Genomic DNA, 17012 nt, shown 5'->3' on the forward strand with positions numbered 1-17012 from the left:
TTTTAAAATTAAGTCATTTTAAGTCGGCTCAGAGGTTTTATTATCATTATCATTAATTAGAATAGGCATGACCTTCTAATTTTGTTCCCTTGAATCTATGGAAAATATATGTACAAGTATTAGTTCGGGACCGAATTTGATGCGCCGACTTTAAAATGTGTCTGCATATGAATACTAAATTTACGCATATACTTACATAGTCAGAATCTGGTCTCCGGACATTCATAAGGGCAGGGTAGTTCCCTCGCTCATAGCAATAGATACGTTTATAATTATGCTGGGAAGTATTCGTTTCATGAAATGACGAATCGTCGTACATTTGTATATAGATTCCCATTTTATGTTTAGCTACCACCTTCGACTTAAAAGGACTTAATGTAACTTCATGAAATTTTATTGGCCCTGGAAAGCCAGCAGGAATCCCACAATGAAAATTTGTTCAAGAGTAGTCTCTTGGTCGAATAATGGCACTACTCTCATCGCATTAGCATGATTTAGTTCATAATAAATTTACAACTGTCGCGTTATTGCCAAATAAAAAGTAGGCTAAGGTCATGAGGAACTATTTGATTTTCAATTGAACTTCAATTTTCACATCGCAATATGTGTAAATAGCAGCTACAAAATTATCGTATCGCAGTTGTCGTAGATACGAGATGGTAGCACAGTTCTCACTACACATCAAACGGGTCCCTATTCATATACACATAGACGGAACCTATATAGACGACGAGCTGGCAAGGCACGATACTACTGTCCCTATCCCTCCTGATAAGAAATGTAACGATATTCAGAAAGCCAGCTGCAAACTCTCAGTCCAAAACCACTTCAAGGCTGTTGTTGAATCGACGAAATATACGCCCATAAAACACACGTATAAAGTGGCATATCCGCAGCGAGCGAAGAAACCAAGGAGCATTTCCAAATTCATCCAAGCCCCGGGATGGATGAAATATATATTCAGTCACGGAAAGAAACCATGGGAAGGCGGGATTGTGGAACAGTCCGAGTGGCAACACAGCGGCCAGGTGAGTCAGGGTTACATGACTATTATGACGTAACCTAACCTAACCTAGCGAGTATTTCAAGACATCTCATTTTAGCTTTTCGATATATCTAATAAAGACATAAAAATAATCGTTGGAATATATATCAACAATATTTTACATTTCGTATGTGTATTATTAAATTAGTTAATTACCTTATCTCTATTTAAAACAAAAAGACCAATAAAAGTGCCGACTTGGCCCAGATTCGGGATGTCATGTGAATTGGATTTTCCGTTTTCCTTAAGTAACTTAATTTAAATTAACGTTTCTTATTACACTTCGCTGCTTTGGGTAACGCGGTCATATAGACATTTTAAATTCTTTCTTTCGGCGACAGTAATGCCAACTGGTGTTAACATTTTTACATTTTGTAAAAGCCTGCTTAACAGAAGAAGTAAGCTGTCACTACCAATTTCAGCTCCTCATGTAAAGGTTTCATAATATTTATGTAGGTATTTTGCTTTACAAAATCACGTTTTTAAGTTAATAATGTTGAAATGTATGTATTTTGCATGCCGATTTTATTGTCTTAAAATATAATCATTATAACTGAAATACTTTTGGAGTTAGAAGAGAAGAGAATATTCCGTTTTCTGTGATTAATTTTTATAGCCTGAATCCAAAGGGGAAAAGGCTATACTAGTTTTGTAAGGAATGTAACACACAGAAGGAGGCGTGGCAAGCCCCACAAAGTATATACATATATTCTTGATCAGGATGACAATTCGAGTCCACATAGACATGTATGTCTGTCCGTCCGTCTGTATGAACGCAAGGATCTCAGAAGGTACAAGAGCTAAAATGACCAAGCTTGATATCCAGATTCTCCTATGTCCGAGAAAGTACGAGTTCCTGTTTTTTTTCTGATGTCCCCCCCCCACTCCCCCGCAATTAGTTTTTTTTCCCATAGCTGCCGTAATTTTTGGAATTTTGTACTCAGATTTGGCAAATACCTCCAGTTAGTGATTATGAGTCCGTATGCCAAGTTTCATTAAGATAGTTTAATTATGACGAAAGTTATGGCCATAAATAATTTCTCTGCCGAAACTCTGCCCGCAGCTGTTGTTGTTGCTGTTTTGACATAATTATGTATTGCATACATACACGAATATAAGCACGCATAGACACGATGATGTAAATGTATGCTGTTGAAACTGTACATAAACATGTCTTCACTTTTGTATGTATATATGTATTAAATATAAATAAATAATTTATTTAATTTAATTAATTAAATTTTTTTAAATAATTAATTTTTGTTAAATAATTTGTTTCTTAATTTCTTTGTTTGTGGGGAGTACATGCTATTTTACTGTATGTATGTCTGTAAGAATATACTTCTCTGAAATTGCTCAGGGTAGAATTTGTTGCCTGAACTTTTGGTGTTCAACGGTAGTGAAGGTGTTCGGGTTAAGTATGAGTGTTCGAAGTATTTTTGCGAGGAATAGAAATGTTTCTATCTTGCGGCTGTTTGTGCCAAGATGTTTGACAGTATAGCATTTTTCTGTCCGAAGATCATTTGTACAAAATATTTGGGAAATACAGACGTACCAAATGAGCGAAGAATTTTTGGGTCAATTCATTGATTGACCCAAACTGAACCATCGTTGTGGAAAAATAAGACAAAAAAATATCATTTGCGCAATAAAGCATGGGAAAATGTACTCATGTTGTTGCTATACGCATATTTTAATTACCATCATGACGAAAAACGTGTTACTGTTGGCATCCATATTAACGTGCGCAATTAGTGATATTTTTGGGTAAATGATGCAAGCGAAAAATGTTCGCCTGGTTAGTGGGCAAATGCATTTGCGCTGCCGAACAAATTCAGGCAACAAATTCGCGTGTGGATGGCCTGCTTCACCTAACGAGCATGAACAGTACGTTTCAAAATTTGCTCCCATGCATTGATGCTCTATCAATAGCGCCCTCGACAACAGGGCCATGCCCATAAACGGAATATTCACTTCCGTTGAACCAAGACTTACATAGGAAGAAGTGTTCGATGTATTTGATAGGGCATAATATCAAACAGGTAGGTATTATTGAAATTTCATTTCATAAGTTACCAGTTAAAATAAAACAAGTAACTAGCATTCGTTCATACTTGTGTAAAATAAAAACACAAGAAAACTACATTTAACTCACATCTTTCGAAGTGAATTCATTATGCTTGCAATGGATTGCACTGGAAGTGGTATCCGAAAAATCTCAAAGCGTTGATTTATGAACTGTTTTTATGGAAGAAATAGAAAGCATTAGTTACAGCAACAACAATCGTATTTTTGTCTGTAATTTTTAACTAAACTTAGAAGTAGTTAGCTAAGAGAGATCGATTATAAAAACAAAATATCGATTCTTTGCACTAAATAAGGAATGTATTGATTCGATTTCTTATCAAGTGTTTCACAGTTTTAGTACCGCAAATTTCTTGCACCGTATAAGATAAAGTTGAAAACGGTAAAAAGGTGAAAGAGCCTACACACTCAAAACATGCATAACGATTGGTTGGGATATTTGTATGCCGCCACAGTCACTGCCGGCGGTATCATGGGCTATGCAAAGGCTGGTAGGTTGTTTTTATATTAACTGTATACATACATATGTATGTACGTATCAGTGCTGTCATTATTTTTTTGAGCAAAAACAGCTAGATTGCCAAAAAATAAAGCTAAATCCAAGGCAAAATAAACTAAAAAACAAGCCTGCTTTAAAAACACCATTTTCTTGGTTGAATTTAAGGAAATATCTGTTTTAATGTTTTCATATTAATTATATATTCTTAATTCATAATTTATAATAATAATATGAGATTATTGTAAAAATAATAATAGAAAATTCACATTAAAATCAAGCTACAAATTCTACAGTTGTTCATCTAAACTCACTGCCTCTTCGTCAGGATAATTTTGTTTTTACGATTAAGTCCGTATCTTAAATTGAAAATTAATTAATATAATTATGAATATGGTTTATATTGCTTACAAAAAACCTAACTTAAGCTTAAAATGGAGTTAAGCGTATTTAAATTCATCCCATTACTTAATTTGGATTTAACGTAGTTCACCTGGCTGAAGACCCGCTCCACTTTGTTTATACACTTTTATCTTAACACAGCGAAGAAGTCTGGAGATGATTTTGATAGATTTTATTATCGAAAGTCGCTTACCACTGCTTATATTCATGATTTGAAGTGTTGACAAAGATAAGGGAAAAAATATATGGTGAAAAATAAAGTAAAGCTGGAAAAAGGAAAATACAGCTAGAATTCCCACAACCCGCTATTTTCGAATTTTTTCCGCACTGGCATTCAAAAAAAGCCAGATCTAGTGGGAAAAAAGCTAAAATGACAGCACTGGTACGTATGTACATTTTTACCTACATTGTATGTATGTACATAAATGTTTATTTACATGCATTTTGGCAAAGATACATATGTATGTATGTACGTACATATTTTTGTTTTTTATTTTCAACCAGATAAGCTTCGAAGTTACATCAGTTTGAATTTTGAAGCTGTAACTGGTCCGTAAAAGGGTCAATAGAAAAAGGAAACTTAGTTTTATAGTAATTAATACTTGTAGTTCGATTATTTCAGAAAAAAAGTAAAATATTTGGCACGCTTTACAACTGCATTTCAACGGAAATAGTTAAAAATATATGTTTTTGTTACATATACTTTTGCGACACAGGGTTCTTTTAACCGGAGGTGATTGGTTCGTTATAATCTGAATACAATACGAAAACAATTGTGCAAACTTGGCACTAGGTAGTGCGCGAATCGCGATCGAGCTTACAAAAACCAAATACGATCTGTGTTTATCCATGATCTGTGTTTATCCATCTGAGATAATAGAATTAAACAGACTTAATTCCTTCGACAATAAATTGATGTCGGAAATGTGTGTGTGTCGACTTCTGCGCAAGTATGTAGATGGAAGATGGGTTTACTCCAGCTACAAACGTGTAGTCTGTTTAGAACCCCTTGTTTTGTGCGAATATAGAAGGAGGCGTGGCAGATATATATATATATATATTCCTACATAAAAAATGCAGATTACAGGTTTATAGCATCCGTACGAGAGAGAAACAGACCAAAAAAAGGCAACCTGAATCTGCAATACAATAATTATGAGATTGTATCGAGCTGTTGATTATAGTTCAAGTTGGCATGTTGATATTAGCCAGATGAGTCATGTCTGTACCTACTGCCGGGATCTAAAGATCAAATTGCCTCAACTTCAAGCAATGAATCGAAGCATTTCCTTGTTTATAAATGATGCAGTTTTGAACTCAAAGACAAGATGGCTTTCCAAATTTGATTGGTATTTGCAATCACTACAATAAGTATTGCAAAGTTAAACATATATTAACCATATGATTTGTTTCGTTCCTCATTTCTCATCCACAATGTCCTACAGCGAAAGGTGGCAGGGCGGCTAGTACATATGTATGTATACTATGTAGATATTTTGTGTATAAAGATATACTTGTATTTACCAAATTTGGTATTGAAAAATTCACTCAGCACCAAAAACATTGTTTATGACATATGAATCTCACTCTATCATGTAGCTGCCATATGCGAACCTGATGTACAGAAGGAGTCGATATGCAAAATTCAAGCTCCTGTGCCTTAACGAACTGCTTAAGATTCCTCGAACTTTTCGTAATGATTTTTCTATCAGTGCATCATTGAGTACAGATTGTATGCTATGAGCTTCATAAATAATTTTTGCTCAGATTAAAAAGTCTGTTGACGTTTGTCGCATCCATTAGCAATAATTTCAAAAATGTCGTAGAAAATATATTGAAGATACAAAAGAGCTGAATAAAGAGGGAAAATATAGACAAAATAAAGATAACTCAATATACCGGACGCCTAATTGTGTGGGATATAAAGCCAAAAGTAACTATGTATGTACATACATATGCAGCAGAATTTATGTTGAAGGTGAGAACTTATTAAAGTCAGTCGGTTTTATTTGTTTAATGTGCGCAAACCTTCGTAAACTAAAATTTGTGGTGAACGCTATGCATCTCTATAATATCAGCAAATACATTTACTCTAAATAAATAAATAATCTGTATTTATTTAAAGAGTGCATAACAAATATCCAACACAAATGCACACAAATGATGAGGACGGTGGATTGAGTCAAGGGAGACTTGTTATTGCATGTTAATACTCTAATAGACTCGTAGATTACTGTTATTTCTCTACTGCATAAATATACGCATATAAACACGCATAGACACGATTCTGATGTAAATGAAAGCTGTTGAAACTGCACATTAATGTATGTCTCACTTTATGAATGTTATTGAAAATTTTTAATTTACTTTTTAATTAAAATTTTTTTAATAAATTAACATTTTTATCAAAATTTATAATTTTTTTTTTAAAGTTAATTTACTTTTTTTTTTTTTGAGGCGATACAGGTTATTTAAGAGTTGAGCCCGCTCGAATATAGCATTCTTTTATTGTTATAAATAGTTTTAAACTGATAGTTTATTTCCCTGTATTACAGCTTTTTTGCTATGCCTCATTCTTTATTAATGAAATATTATTAGAATTTTTCATACATCACAAAACTACATATGTTGTGTATACAAACTAGACAGCTGCATGAATGGCAAAATAACCACATTCGAATATACAATGCTCAAAATGAGTTGAGTGAATTAGAATGCAAAGGCAAACTGATATGAATGAATGAGTATACACACGTACAACTCAGTCGCACTCAGTCGAAACGTAGAAAAACGAATTGAATGGAGTGAGAATACGAAAAATTTAGACTTAGTTCTCGAATGATTCGAATGGCAAATCGGTAAAAAGGAAAGAACAAGATAGAACGCTACAGTCGAGCAAGCCCGACAGTAAAATACCCTGTACTTTCCTCAAAAAAGAAAATAAAAAAATATTTAAAAACATTTAATTAATTAATGAAATTAATGTTTTCCGAGATGTTAATTATTTCATTCCGTTTTACGTTTCATTTATTCCAACTCATTTCAATGAATGTCGTATGCTATGAGACACAAGACGCATTCATATTCATACAAATTCATTTCATTTTCAATGTTCCACTTACTCAACTCAATTCAATTCGGTTTCATTCTTTTCAACGTACCTTATGAATGAAGCCATGCACCTGTCTAATACAAACATATGTACAAGTATGTCAAACAGCGGATATACATATGCCATCGGAATTATGTCGCTATGCTGTAAGAGGGGTGGGGATGAGTGCTTCTTCGTGCGGTGTAGAAAGATCTTCATGACAAACAAATATAATGTTTCTAGTTAGTTATTGTAAGTATTAATAAATCCTTTTGCATGTCCAGTGTAATAATTCTCTCACATGAAAGTGTAAAATCGCAAAAATCTAATGCACCATTTAGCTGTTTGGGTGTAAGTAAGCTAATTAATAGTTATTTAAAATGTATTTTGTTTAAATTCTTACCAGGTTCGATTCCGTCTCTTAGTGCTGGGTTAGCGTTTGGAGCATTGCTTGGATACGGCGCCTATCTAAACTCGCAGGACCCACCACGGCCGTTACTACAACTTGGAACTTCACTGTTCCTGGCGGGCATGATGGGAGCTCGTTGGAATCGTTCTGGTAAATTAATACCGGCCGGAATGGTATGTGTTATTTCTGTGGCAGCGGTGGTGCGGAATTTGATTACATATAATAGGTATTTGCCACTGCCTTCAAAGTAAACATTACTTTGCTCAGTGTTGCTGAGGTACTAAATCATTTTTCAAAAATCAGCATGTATGTGTACATAAACTCGCTTTTAAATATCAATCGCAAAATAAAAATGATTTCATAAGATAGTTTGGAGTGGTTTATTTGCGAAAACTATTGTGTTACTACAAAGGATTGTAATGCATCCATGCTGAACCAAGCCAAAGCATGTATGCAATTGTCAGCCTTGACATGACATGGCTACGGTTAACAGGTAACTTGAGTCTTTTCCCTGGTCAGCTTATAACGTCGCGGCATGACGGTGATCAAGCCATAGAGTGTAAGCTCAGGTTAAGTTTAATGAAATAAGAAAAGCTTGGAAATTGGATAAGTTTTGAGAGCGTCGAAGAAGAAGGCTGCGTGTTTCCTGTGCACTTTGGAAATATGTATATGTTCCTTGACCGCTCGTTAAGACAATCAGAACTAATATTATTTAGGGTGCCTGATCGCTCAGATCATCCAAAAATTGCCGCTAGGCAAAAGTGAAGGTTTCCCTCGTTGCAACTACTCAAGTTGATATGTATATAAGTCCCTATGTGCTTATATACAGCGACCGCGTTAACTTGCACTACAGTGCACCAAAACAAGCGAATGAAGAAATAAACAAACTGCACAAGTCGACTTCCAATTTTCAAGTGTTTATTGCTAGCCGTGCAAGGCTTAGCATTAGCATAACATAATGTGGACATTGACTTAACAGAGAGCGAGCGAGAGACTAACATAAACATATGTTATTACAAATTAAATTTATGAGCGCTTACAATTAATTGCTTACAACAGGCTTAAATCTACAATTCAATAATAATTCAAACAACTTATATCTAGAATTCAGAATATTTCAACAAAATCTATGCTTAAATATACATACTTAAGTATAAAGGCATGAAATGCCCATACATCGGCCGCGTTGAAGCGATTCGCTTCAAAACAGCTCGGCTGGTAGAGGCGCTAAGCGATGAATTGCCCTCTTAAATTCTCCTGCCTTCGTCCGTATTATCACCACGCGCACTTTTCCATCTGCGCCTTTTATCGCCTCTTGGACGAATCCCAGCATCCACTGCTGAGGCGGCGCGTTGTCCTCGTGGACGAGTACGATCGTTCCGTTCTCCAGATCTGGCCCACTTTTGGCGCTGCTGCAGGCTCAGCAGGTAGTCTTTTGACCAGTCTGCCCAAAACCGCTGCTTGATGGCTGAGATCAGCTGCCACCGTTGCAAGAAGGTCAGCCTGTCGTCTCTCACGGGCTGCCCTGACCCGGTTGGCAGCGGCACGACCGTTCCGCCTACGAGTAGGTGAGCTGGAGTTATCGCCTCGCCGTCGTTGGGATTCGCTCCGTCCACCACGATTGGCCGCGAATTGAGGATGGCCTCCACCTCTACCAGGACAGTTGCTAGCTCGTCCTGCCGCATCTTGGCGATTCCTAAACTCGAACGTTATTCCCTTGGTGGCAGCATACGACCTGATGACATCCTGGTTGCTGATGAAAGTGGCCCGGAACTCCTCCAGCAAGCGCGCTGCACCCACAAAGTTGGTGGCATTGTCGCAGTAGATTCGACTGACTGCTCCACGCCGACCCACAAACCTGGAGAGACACATAATAAAAGAATTAGCAGTCAAGTCGGCAACAATGTCAATGTGGACAGCTTTAGACGTAAAACACACAAAGACGGCAACGTACATCTTAACTGGAGCTCTGCCACGCACCCCCAGCGTGACAGGAATACGACCACAAAAGTCCCCTCCGCTGACTTCAAACGGCCTATATCCATGTAGCCGATCAGCGGGTAAATTTCCCATTATTTGGTTGGCTAGTATTGGCTTGTATCGAAAACAATGCACACACTGCCGAACCACTGCGTTGCAGGCTTGTCTAGCGTTTACCAGCCAAGTATTCTGGCGAAGAATAGCCAAGAGCGTACGAGGGCCTGCATGGCAATTGGTAAGGTGCAAGTACTGCAAATATTAATTAACAAATCGCCATTCTTTTGGCATGAGTAATGGGAATTTCGCATTGTGGGGCAACGGCGCCTTGAGTAAACGGCCGCCAACTCGTACCAACATCAAAGTTCGCTTTCCATACTGATACGGACTCAGAAATGGATTAAGCTTTTGGTACGACGGTTGCAGGATCACCGACTTGTCTAATTTGACTATTTTGGCCGCGAGAGCAATATTACGTTCACAATAGCCAAAAAAGCGAAGTGCAATTCAGCCGAAGTTGGCGCAAGCGAAATGTGTCCTGACCCCTTTCCGTTTATAAATCGAAACATTTACGACACTATGCGCAGAATTTTTAAGTACGACGACGACCTTTCAATTAAATCCAAAATTGGATTTGAAGCATTATCGGCCGCGATGAGAACCGTCGCATTCTTCTGCTTCTCCAGCACTGATTGCTCTTTGGTCAACTTAATGTGAGAATTAGTTGGCCAAAGGTTCTGGTACAACCACGCGAAGTTAAGTCAGTTGGATTTTCTGCAGTCGGTACATGGCCCCAAGTGGCGTCTGATGTCAATTCCTGTATGGTAGCAACTCTATTGGTGACAAATGTATTCAAATGTGAAGGATGAGTTTGCAACCAATGCAGGACTACCTCTGAATCAGACCAAAATACGATTTGGTCCACAGGCACATGGAGAAGATGCCGAACTTTCTCCCACAAATTTGCGAGCAAGTGTGCTGCACACAATTCTAATCGTGGCACCGACTTCGTTTTCAGAGGCGCTACCTTCGACTTTGCAGTCAGCAAATTCACAGTTACTGTGTGCTCTCGCTCAATTCGGAGGTAAATACAGCACCCATAAGCCCTTGTCGATGCGTCGGCAAAGCCATGAACCTGACATTTTGTGCCTTTGGTGACGCCGACATATCGGGGAATGCGGATAGCTTCAATCTCACAAAATGACTGCGCAATTGACTGCAAGTCTGGCAGAAAATGGTCAGGAATTTGGTCATCCCGAGCGGATTTTTGAAGCCAAATTTCTTGCATCAGAATTTTTGGTCGAGTGATAATCGGACAAAGTAAACCAAGCGGGTCGTACAATCTGGATATAAACGAAAATATCGAGCGCGGTGGGGGCAATGTCTATCGACATGTTCGAATCGAATATTTATATTTATATGTATCCTCCTGATGGCCGATCACCATTTCGTCAGAAGGCGACGCTTTAAATGTTTCACAATTTGATGCTCTTTTCGTTAGGGTAAAACCGAACGATTCGAGCACTGAAACTAGCTCATTCCGTAGCATTCGCAATTCTTTCACTGTATCTGCTCCAGATAGCAGATCATCTACATAAAAATCGCTAGCAAGCGACTTTGATGCCAACGGATGTGAAACAGCATGTAGCTCACTCAGGTACTTTAAGCAACGGATTGCCAGAAAAGGTGCCGAAGCAGTACCGTATGTTACCGTGTTTAAACGATACAATTGGAGTTGCTTCTCCAAATAATAAGCTGGAAATTGCGATGCGATTCGTTGATTTCGACTTGTTGGTACATTTTTGCAATGTCTGCCGACAGGGCGAATGGATGATGTCGAAATCGCAACAATGTTGAGTATAGACATGGCTGTATGGTTGGACCAACCATCAGGATGTCATTTAAAGACAATTGTGACGACGTCTTGCTAGACGCGTCGAAAACGACTCTCAACTTTGTTGATGTGCTTTGTGGCCTTAGCACGCATTGGTATGGTATAATGCGACTCTCTCGGTACACTGTTTTCAATGGCACTCATATGGCCCAATGAAATGTACTCTTTCATAAAGGTAATGTACATCGACTGTGTATCAGGCTGCTTTGCCATTCTTCTTTCCAGAGCCAAAAACCGCCTTAAGGCTGTCTCATACGAATTTCCGAGACTTTTGGGACTGGATTTGAATGGCAACGAAACAGTCAGCCTGCCCGAGGGTAAGCGATTGACCGATTCGAGAAATGTTCTGGGGTGTACAAACTCTGATCGGACAAATTTGGAACTTCTTCCAACTCCCAGAATTTACGGATGAGACTATCTAGTTCCTTACATTCTGGATTTGACAAAGAGCTCTGTTTTAAGCTCACGAGCGATGTTGATGGCAGGTCAGTTGACCCCGCAGAACGACAACGGCCAGCTACAATCCAGCCAAGTGCCGTAGATTGCAAAGCCGGCGAGTCACTGGTACCCTTTATTTGCCCTTCTCGTAGCAAATCAAAAAATGCATCTGCCCCAAGTAGCAGATCTATGCGTTGCGGCCGATGGAATTGCGGATCTGCCAATTCACAACCGTTAGGCCCGTCAACGTCTACTACCAGTTTTTCAGGCTGGTACGAAGAAATGTTATTCAACACTGCAAATTCTGCCGTCAGCTCCAATTTGTCAATTCGAGAAGCTTTAGCAGTTTGAACGATATGACGTACTTCAGACTTTCGTTTGCCTATGCCTAATAAACAAATGTCTTTGCGCTCCTTCTTAAGCTTTAGGACTCTGGCCAAGTCCTCGGCCATGAAATTGACCTGCGTCTAAAAGTGCCCTGGCTAATTGGTAGGAACCTGACTGGTCCATTACCTTAACAATTGCTGTTGCCAAAATTACTTGGTCAGTCACTGTCGTGGCATGGTTTACCGCCGACGTTTGCGTTGGTACTGCCGATTGTGCTACCAACGTGTGACTAGAAGCCGCAGCGAAATGTTCGAACTATATTCGTACTTGTGCAAGAGCGTGTGATGCGGCTTCGAACAGACTCTGCAACAACCAGATTTGCAGGATTTAGTCGTATGACCTTTTCGCAAACAGTTTATGCACAACTGGACCCGTTTCACAAATTTAAAACGCTCATCTCTAGCGATCGCTGAGAATTGAGGACATACTTGTATGTAGTGGTCATTCGACTGACAAAACGGACACTTAGGGGTCAATGGCTGACTTGGCTGTGCTACTGCCAACGCCGTTTTACCATTCCTTTTTGACCCATCGGAACTTGGCTTCTTGGGCCGGCCAGACGATGCCTCCTCAGCAGACAGATTCTGGTAGCGTTTATAAAGAGTGGCCTTCCGTTCTTCCCAAGATAAAGATTGACTGTAGTCGAGGCCGTCTTCCCATTTGGATCGAGTGATGGAGTCAACTTTACCCATAACCAAATGTATGAGAATGACGTTTGCTATTTGTTTCTCATCACCCAATGATAAAGCATAAGGCTCTTGCATTTTGGGCAAGTCGAACAGCTTGGCCACTCTGTCGAAAACGATTAGGCAACTATTGTCATACACTCGTTTTAATGCTGCTAGCGCCTTTGCATAATTGGCATCAGTCACTTGATAAGCTTTGACTGTGCCAACCGCTTCTTTGTCCAAACAAGATAGCAAGTGATTAAATTTCTCTATGTTCGTCAGAGATGCGTCATGGTCAACCAAGTTTTCGAACAGACCAATGCAATTTTTGTACTCCGAATAATCGCCACTGAATTTTCTAAATCTGCTCTTGAGGCTAAGGCCGGATCGATTTGATCCAACTCTTCCTGCAGATTGAACGCTCTGTCAATATATCTGGTTAAAAGTTTCAACCGGCACTCCATTTCAACAGACTCAATGGGCTTAGTGGTATTTTGCACGGAATCTTTTATGCGTTCTATGTCTCTGACAACATTTTTGTGTGATTGCAATAATGCATCGAACTTGCTCGACTCCAAATCATCCGACAGCTTGTCGTAAGTTTGCTTGCTGCGGTTTGATGGCATGTTTGTAGCGAGTCTTTAAATGTTTGCACAAGACTAAAAGTCTATAAAGGTATAATTGGACTATGTCCAGAAAAATATACACAAATGTATACTATTGGCAAGAAAGCGAAGGCGCAAAGGTTTAACTTTGTATGGTAAATAAATGTGATGTCTACACTTGTGGCCAGCACTGTACGCACCTATAATACCTATGTATGTACGCAACTATGTTAACAGCAGCTGTAAAATAACAGAGGCGAGAGACGCGCAGCTGTTAGAATTAATGCTGAACAAATATGCATACTGCACGATAGCAGCGAACCCACGCAACAACAATATGTGCGTAAGGGAAACGAAATGACGTCGACGCTAGCTGAACGACGCACGCCGACGGCTGAACTTGGAAGCAACGCAAGCAGCGCGAAAAACAATTAGAACAACAACAACAGGAACCACAGCGCAATTAGCAACAATGCACGAGCAAGTGAAATTGACTCTAGCTTGCAGTTGCTAGACCAGTGCGGCAATAACGAAGAGAGCTGAAAAGGCAGAATCCAAAATCAAACAGCACAGAAGAAAGGCGCGCTGAACTCTAACTTTGGCGCTTTCAAATTCTTGCGGTACGTTGGTATAACAAATGTCGAAAGTACAGCAGTTATACATATGTATGTACAAGCACAAATGTATATATGTTTATATGTATATATATATATATATATATATATATATATATATATATATATATATATATATATATATATATATATATATATATATATATATATGTATATATGTATGTATGTTGGCAAATAAGTGTATGTATGTATGTGGATAAATTTGCATGTATGTACGACCAAATGAAAATTATGCACTCATGTACCAACAAATATGTATATTAAACTTTATTTATTTAAAGGTTTACTGTATGTATATGGTATATGGTAACACACAAATCGAATGCCAACATGTAAATTGCGGCCTAGTCATGCGAAAGCATTGAACGCATACACTCACATACATATGTGCCTTTATAGACAATTAACATATGGATGTACATATGTATGTGCCAAGTCCAATCAGACAGATTTAGCCGCTATTTAATTTGCACTCGTTACCTGTGTATAACTTCGCTGTCGAATTGGGCACTGCATCGCCAGCTACCGTAAATAAGGAAAGTTCCAAACCGAATATCCAGAACACACAACCAGATGGCAGCAATAACTCCAGACCCAATGTCCAGTGTCCAACAAGTCACAACGATGAGTCGACCCGGGGGCGCCAAAATGATCGCTCAGATCATCCAAAAATTGCCAGTAGTCAAAAGTGAAGGTTTCCCTCGTTGCAACTACTCAAGTTGCAACTACTTAAGTCTACAATTCAATAATAATTCAAACAACTTATATCTACAATTTAGAATATTTCAACAAAATCTATGCTTAAATCTATACTTAAGTATAAAGGCATGAAATGCCTTTATATTTAATTTTGACAGCTTTTGCAAAAGGCAAACGCCAGTTGTAAATGCAACTAACAAATACAAAATATCCCAACTACGAGCACTTTCCCGCGAGGATTTATAAGCCAGGGGTGGAAGGTTGTTATCTAACCGTCTTGGCAGCTCGCCATAGCCTTCGTAAAGGTCTGTCAGGAAGTAGTTATCATGCAAGCATACTGCGGTGCCTCGGTAGCATGTCGCTATACCTGTTTGTGTGCCACTAATCTCCTCCTATATCTCGGTGATATATGTGGCATAGTGCTCCTTAGGAGGAGGAAAATTAGCCTTTTTAGCGTGAAGCAGGTGTTGGATGTCTTCATGGGGTTGACTTTTAAATTCCATCTTCTGCACCAAGCTGCCAGTGTATCAAGATAACCCTGTAGTCCATATGTTGCTTCTAGGTGGTTTTTATATTCTGTACATGAAATTTAGAAGAGTATATTAGGTTAGCGCAAGCTGAAAAATATAACAGGCAGAACACCTGGATCTCAGAGACTATAAGAACTAGAGACAACAAATTTTGAACAAAATTCCTTATGTGTGTACACTGTGCAAGTTTATTTTATTTTTCTAGGCAGGCTTATTGTATGATAGGTCAGTTTCTGATAGGTCAGTTTAGTATGGATCATGAGAATTGCCGTCATTTTCCATGCTTCGGGAAGGCTTGTAGTCTAAGTATAGCGATAAATATGGTAAGTAGCAAGGGCACCCCCAGGACAGCGAACAGGAATCTGCCTAAAGGGTTGTCTTTTGAGCGACTTAGTGCATTTCCATAGGGAGTAGTTGGCATTAACGATGTAGTCCATGACAGCCGGCTTTTGCTCGGAGAAGTCGTTTCTAAGTTCCTTTAAAAGGTTTCGTAGTATACTCCTATATCAGGCACTTAAATCTATGTATATGTCCACATATTTATTTTATTTTGATGTGATGTGAGTCTTCCGCGGGCATGCCCGCCGGCCAGAGTGTGCTGAAAATTTAACCTTTGGGCACCCCAAAGTGCAAACAGTGAAAGGCGCGATTGCGATGGTGCAAAATATATGTACTTTAATTAAACAGCACGTTTAATTATTACGTTCACTCTTGACCGCCTTCAGACTCCGACTCCTAAAACTAAAGTCCAAGCCACGCTTCCAGCCTTTTCCTACTTACACTGCTACAAATCTGTACATATGAACTTATATACTAAACTTATAAAGAAGGCTTACAACTACATCCACGCCTTATGCGCCTACAGCAATCTCGCTTGTAACAGAAAATTGTGCCCTGCGTGTCACCTCCCAAGGGGCCGATCGGTGGTGTTTTCGAATTCTATCAGTATCGCGCCACAATCGAAAGGCAGATGACTAACAGCTGGGGAACGGCGCTGCCACCCCTTGCGCTTGGCCACCTGTCGACGCCATAGCCAGCAGCTTGTGCTGCCATTCTGTCGCTTCGTTGTCTTCACTCTGAAAGCTCGCCATTTCCGCCATTTAGAGATTGCTGGGCAACGAGCTGCATCTCGCACCGAAATTACTGACCATATCTTTGAGACGCAGCCTACGTGGCCTGCCGCCGATGGAGTACCTGTAACAGGCGTCGGCTGGTTATGTGCCAGCGGCATGCACGTGCTGCTTAAAACTCGGTGTACATCTTATGCTGCGTCGACTGCAGCCAGTGTAACAGGCATCCCATCGGTTCTGTTGAGGTATCATTAGTGCTATATGTGGCGGAAACGCAATAAATTCGAGTATGTCTGCAGGCTTACGTGGACGATATTATTCAACTGGGAGTGTCTTCTTTGCTTGCACCGACGCTTGAACGCTGGCTTGACGCCGCCGCAGCCGCTCAGTTAATGTTGTTCCCGCTGCTGCTGGTCTGTCGCTGCTGCTAACGTCGCTGCTGGCGCGTCTCCACCCTTTGGGTTCGGCCGCTACCGCTGCTTTTGTTCTGCTGCTGAGGCCACTGATGCTGCTGATGCTTCGCTGCGGTTGGCACTTCTCTGCGGTTGCCAATTTCGACACCGCTGCCATTACTTTGCCGT

General features: G+C 39.5%; 1 protein-coding gene across 1 annotated transcript; it reads left to right on the forward strand.

Annotated features, from left to right (window-relative positions):
• Positions 1-3459: 3459 nt before the first annotated feature.
• On the forward strand, positions 3460-7896 carry LOC115632214 (transmembrane protein 14 homolog). The gene is made up of 2 exons (XM_030529276.1): positions 3460-3621; positions 7526-7896. Exons 1-2 carry the CDS (start codon positions 3546-3548, stop codon positions 7777-7779), a joined length of 330 nt encoding a protein of 109 aa, XP_030385136.1. The 5' UTR covers positions 3460-3545; the 3' UTR covers positions 7780-7896.
• Positions 7897-17012: the final 9116 nt, after the last annotated feature.

The sequence above is a fragment of the Scaptodrosophila lebanonensis genome, unplaced genomic scaffold (genome assembly GCF_003285725.1).
Source record: "Scaptodrosophila lebanonensis strain 11010-0011.00,11010-0021.00 unplaced genomic scaffold, SlebRS2 tig00000001-arrow-pilon, whole genome shotgun sequence".
NCBI lineage: Eukaryota > Metazoa > Arthropoda > Insecta > Diptera > Drosophilidae > Scaptodrosophila > Scaptodrosophila lebanonensis.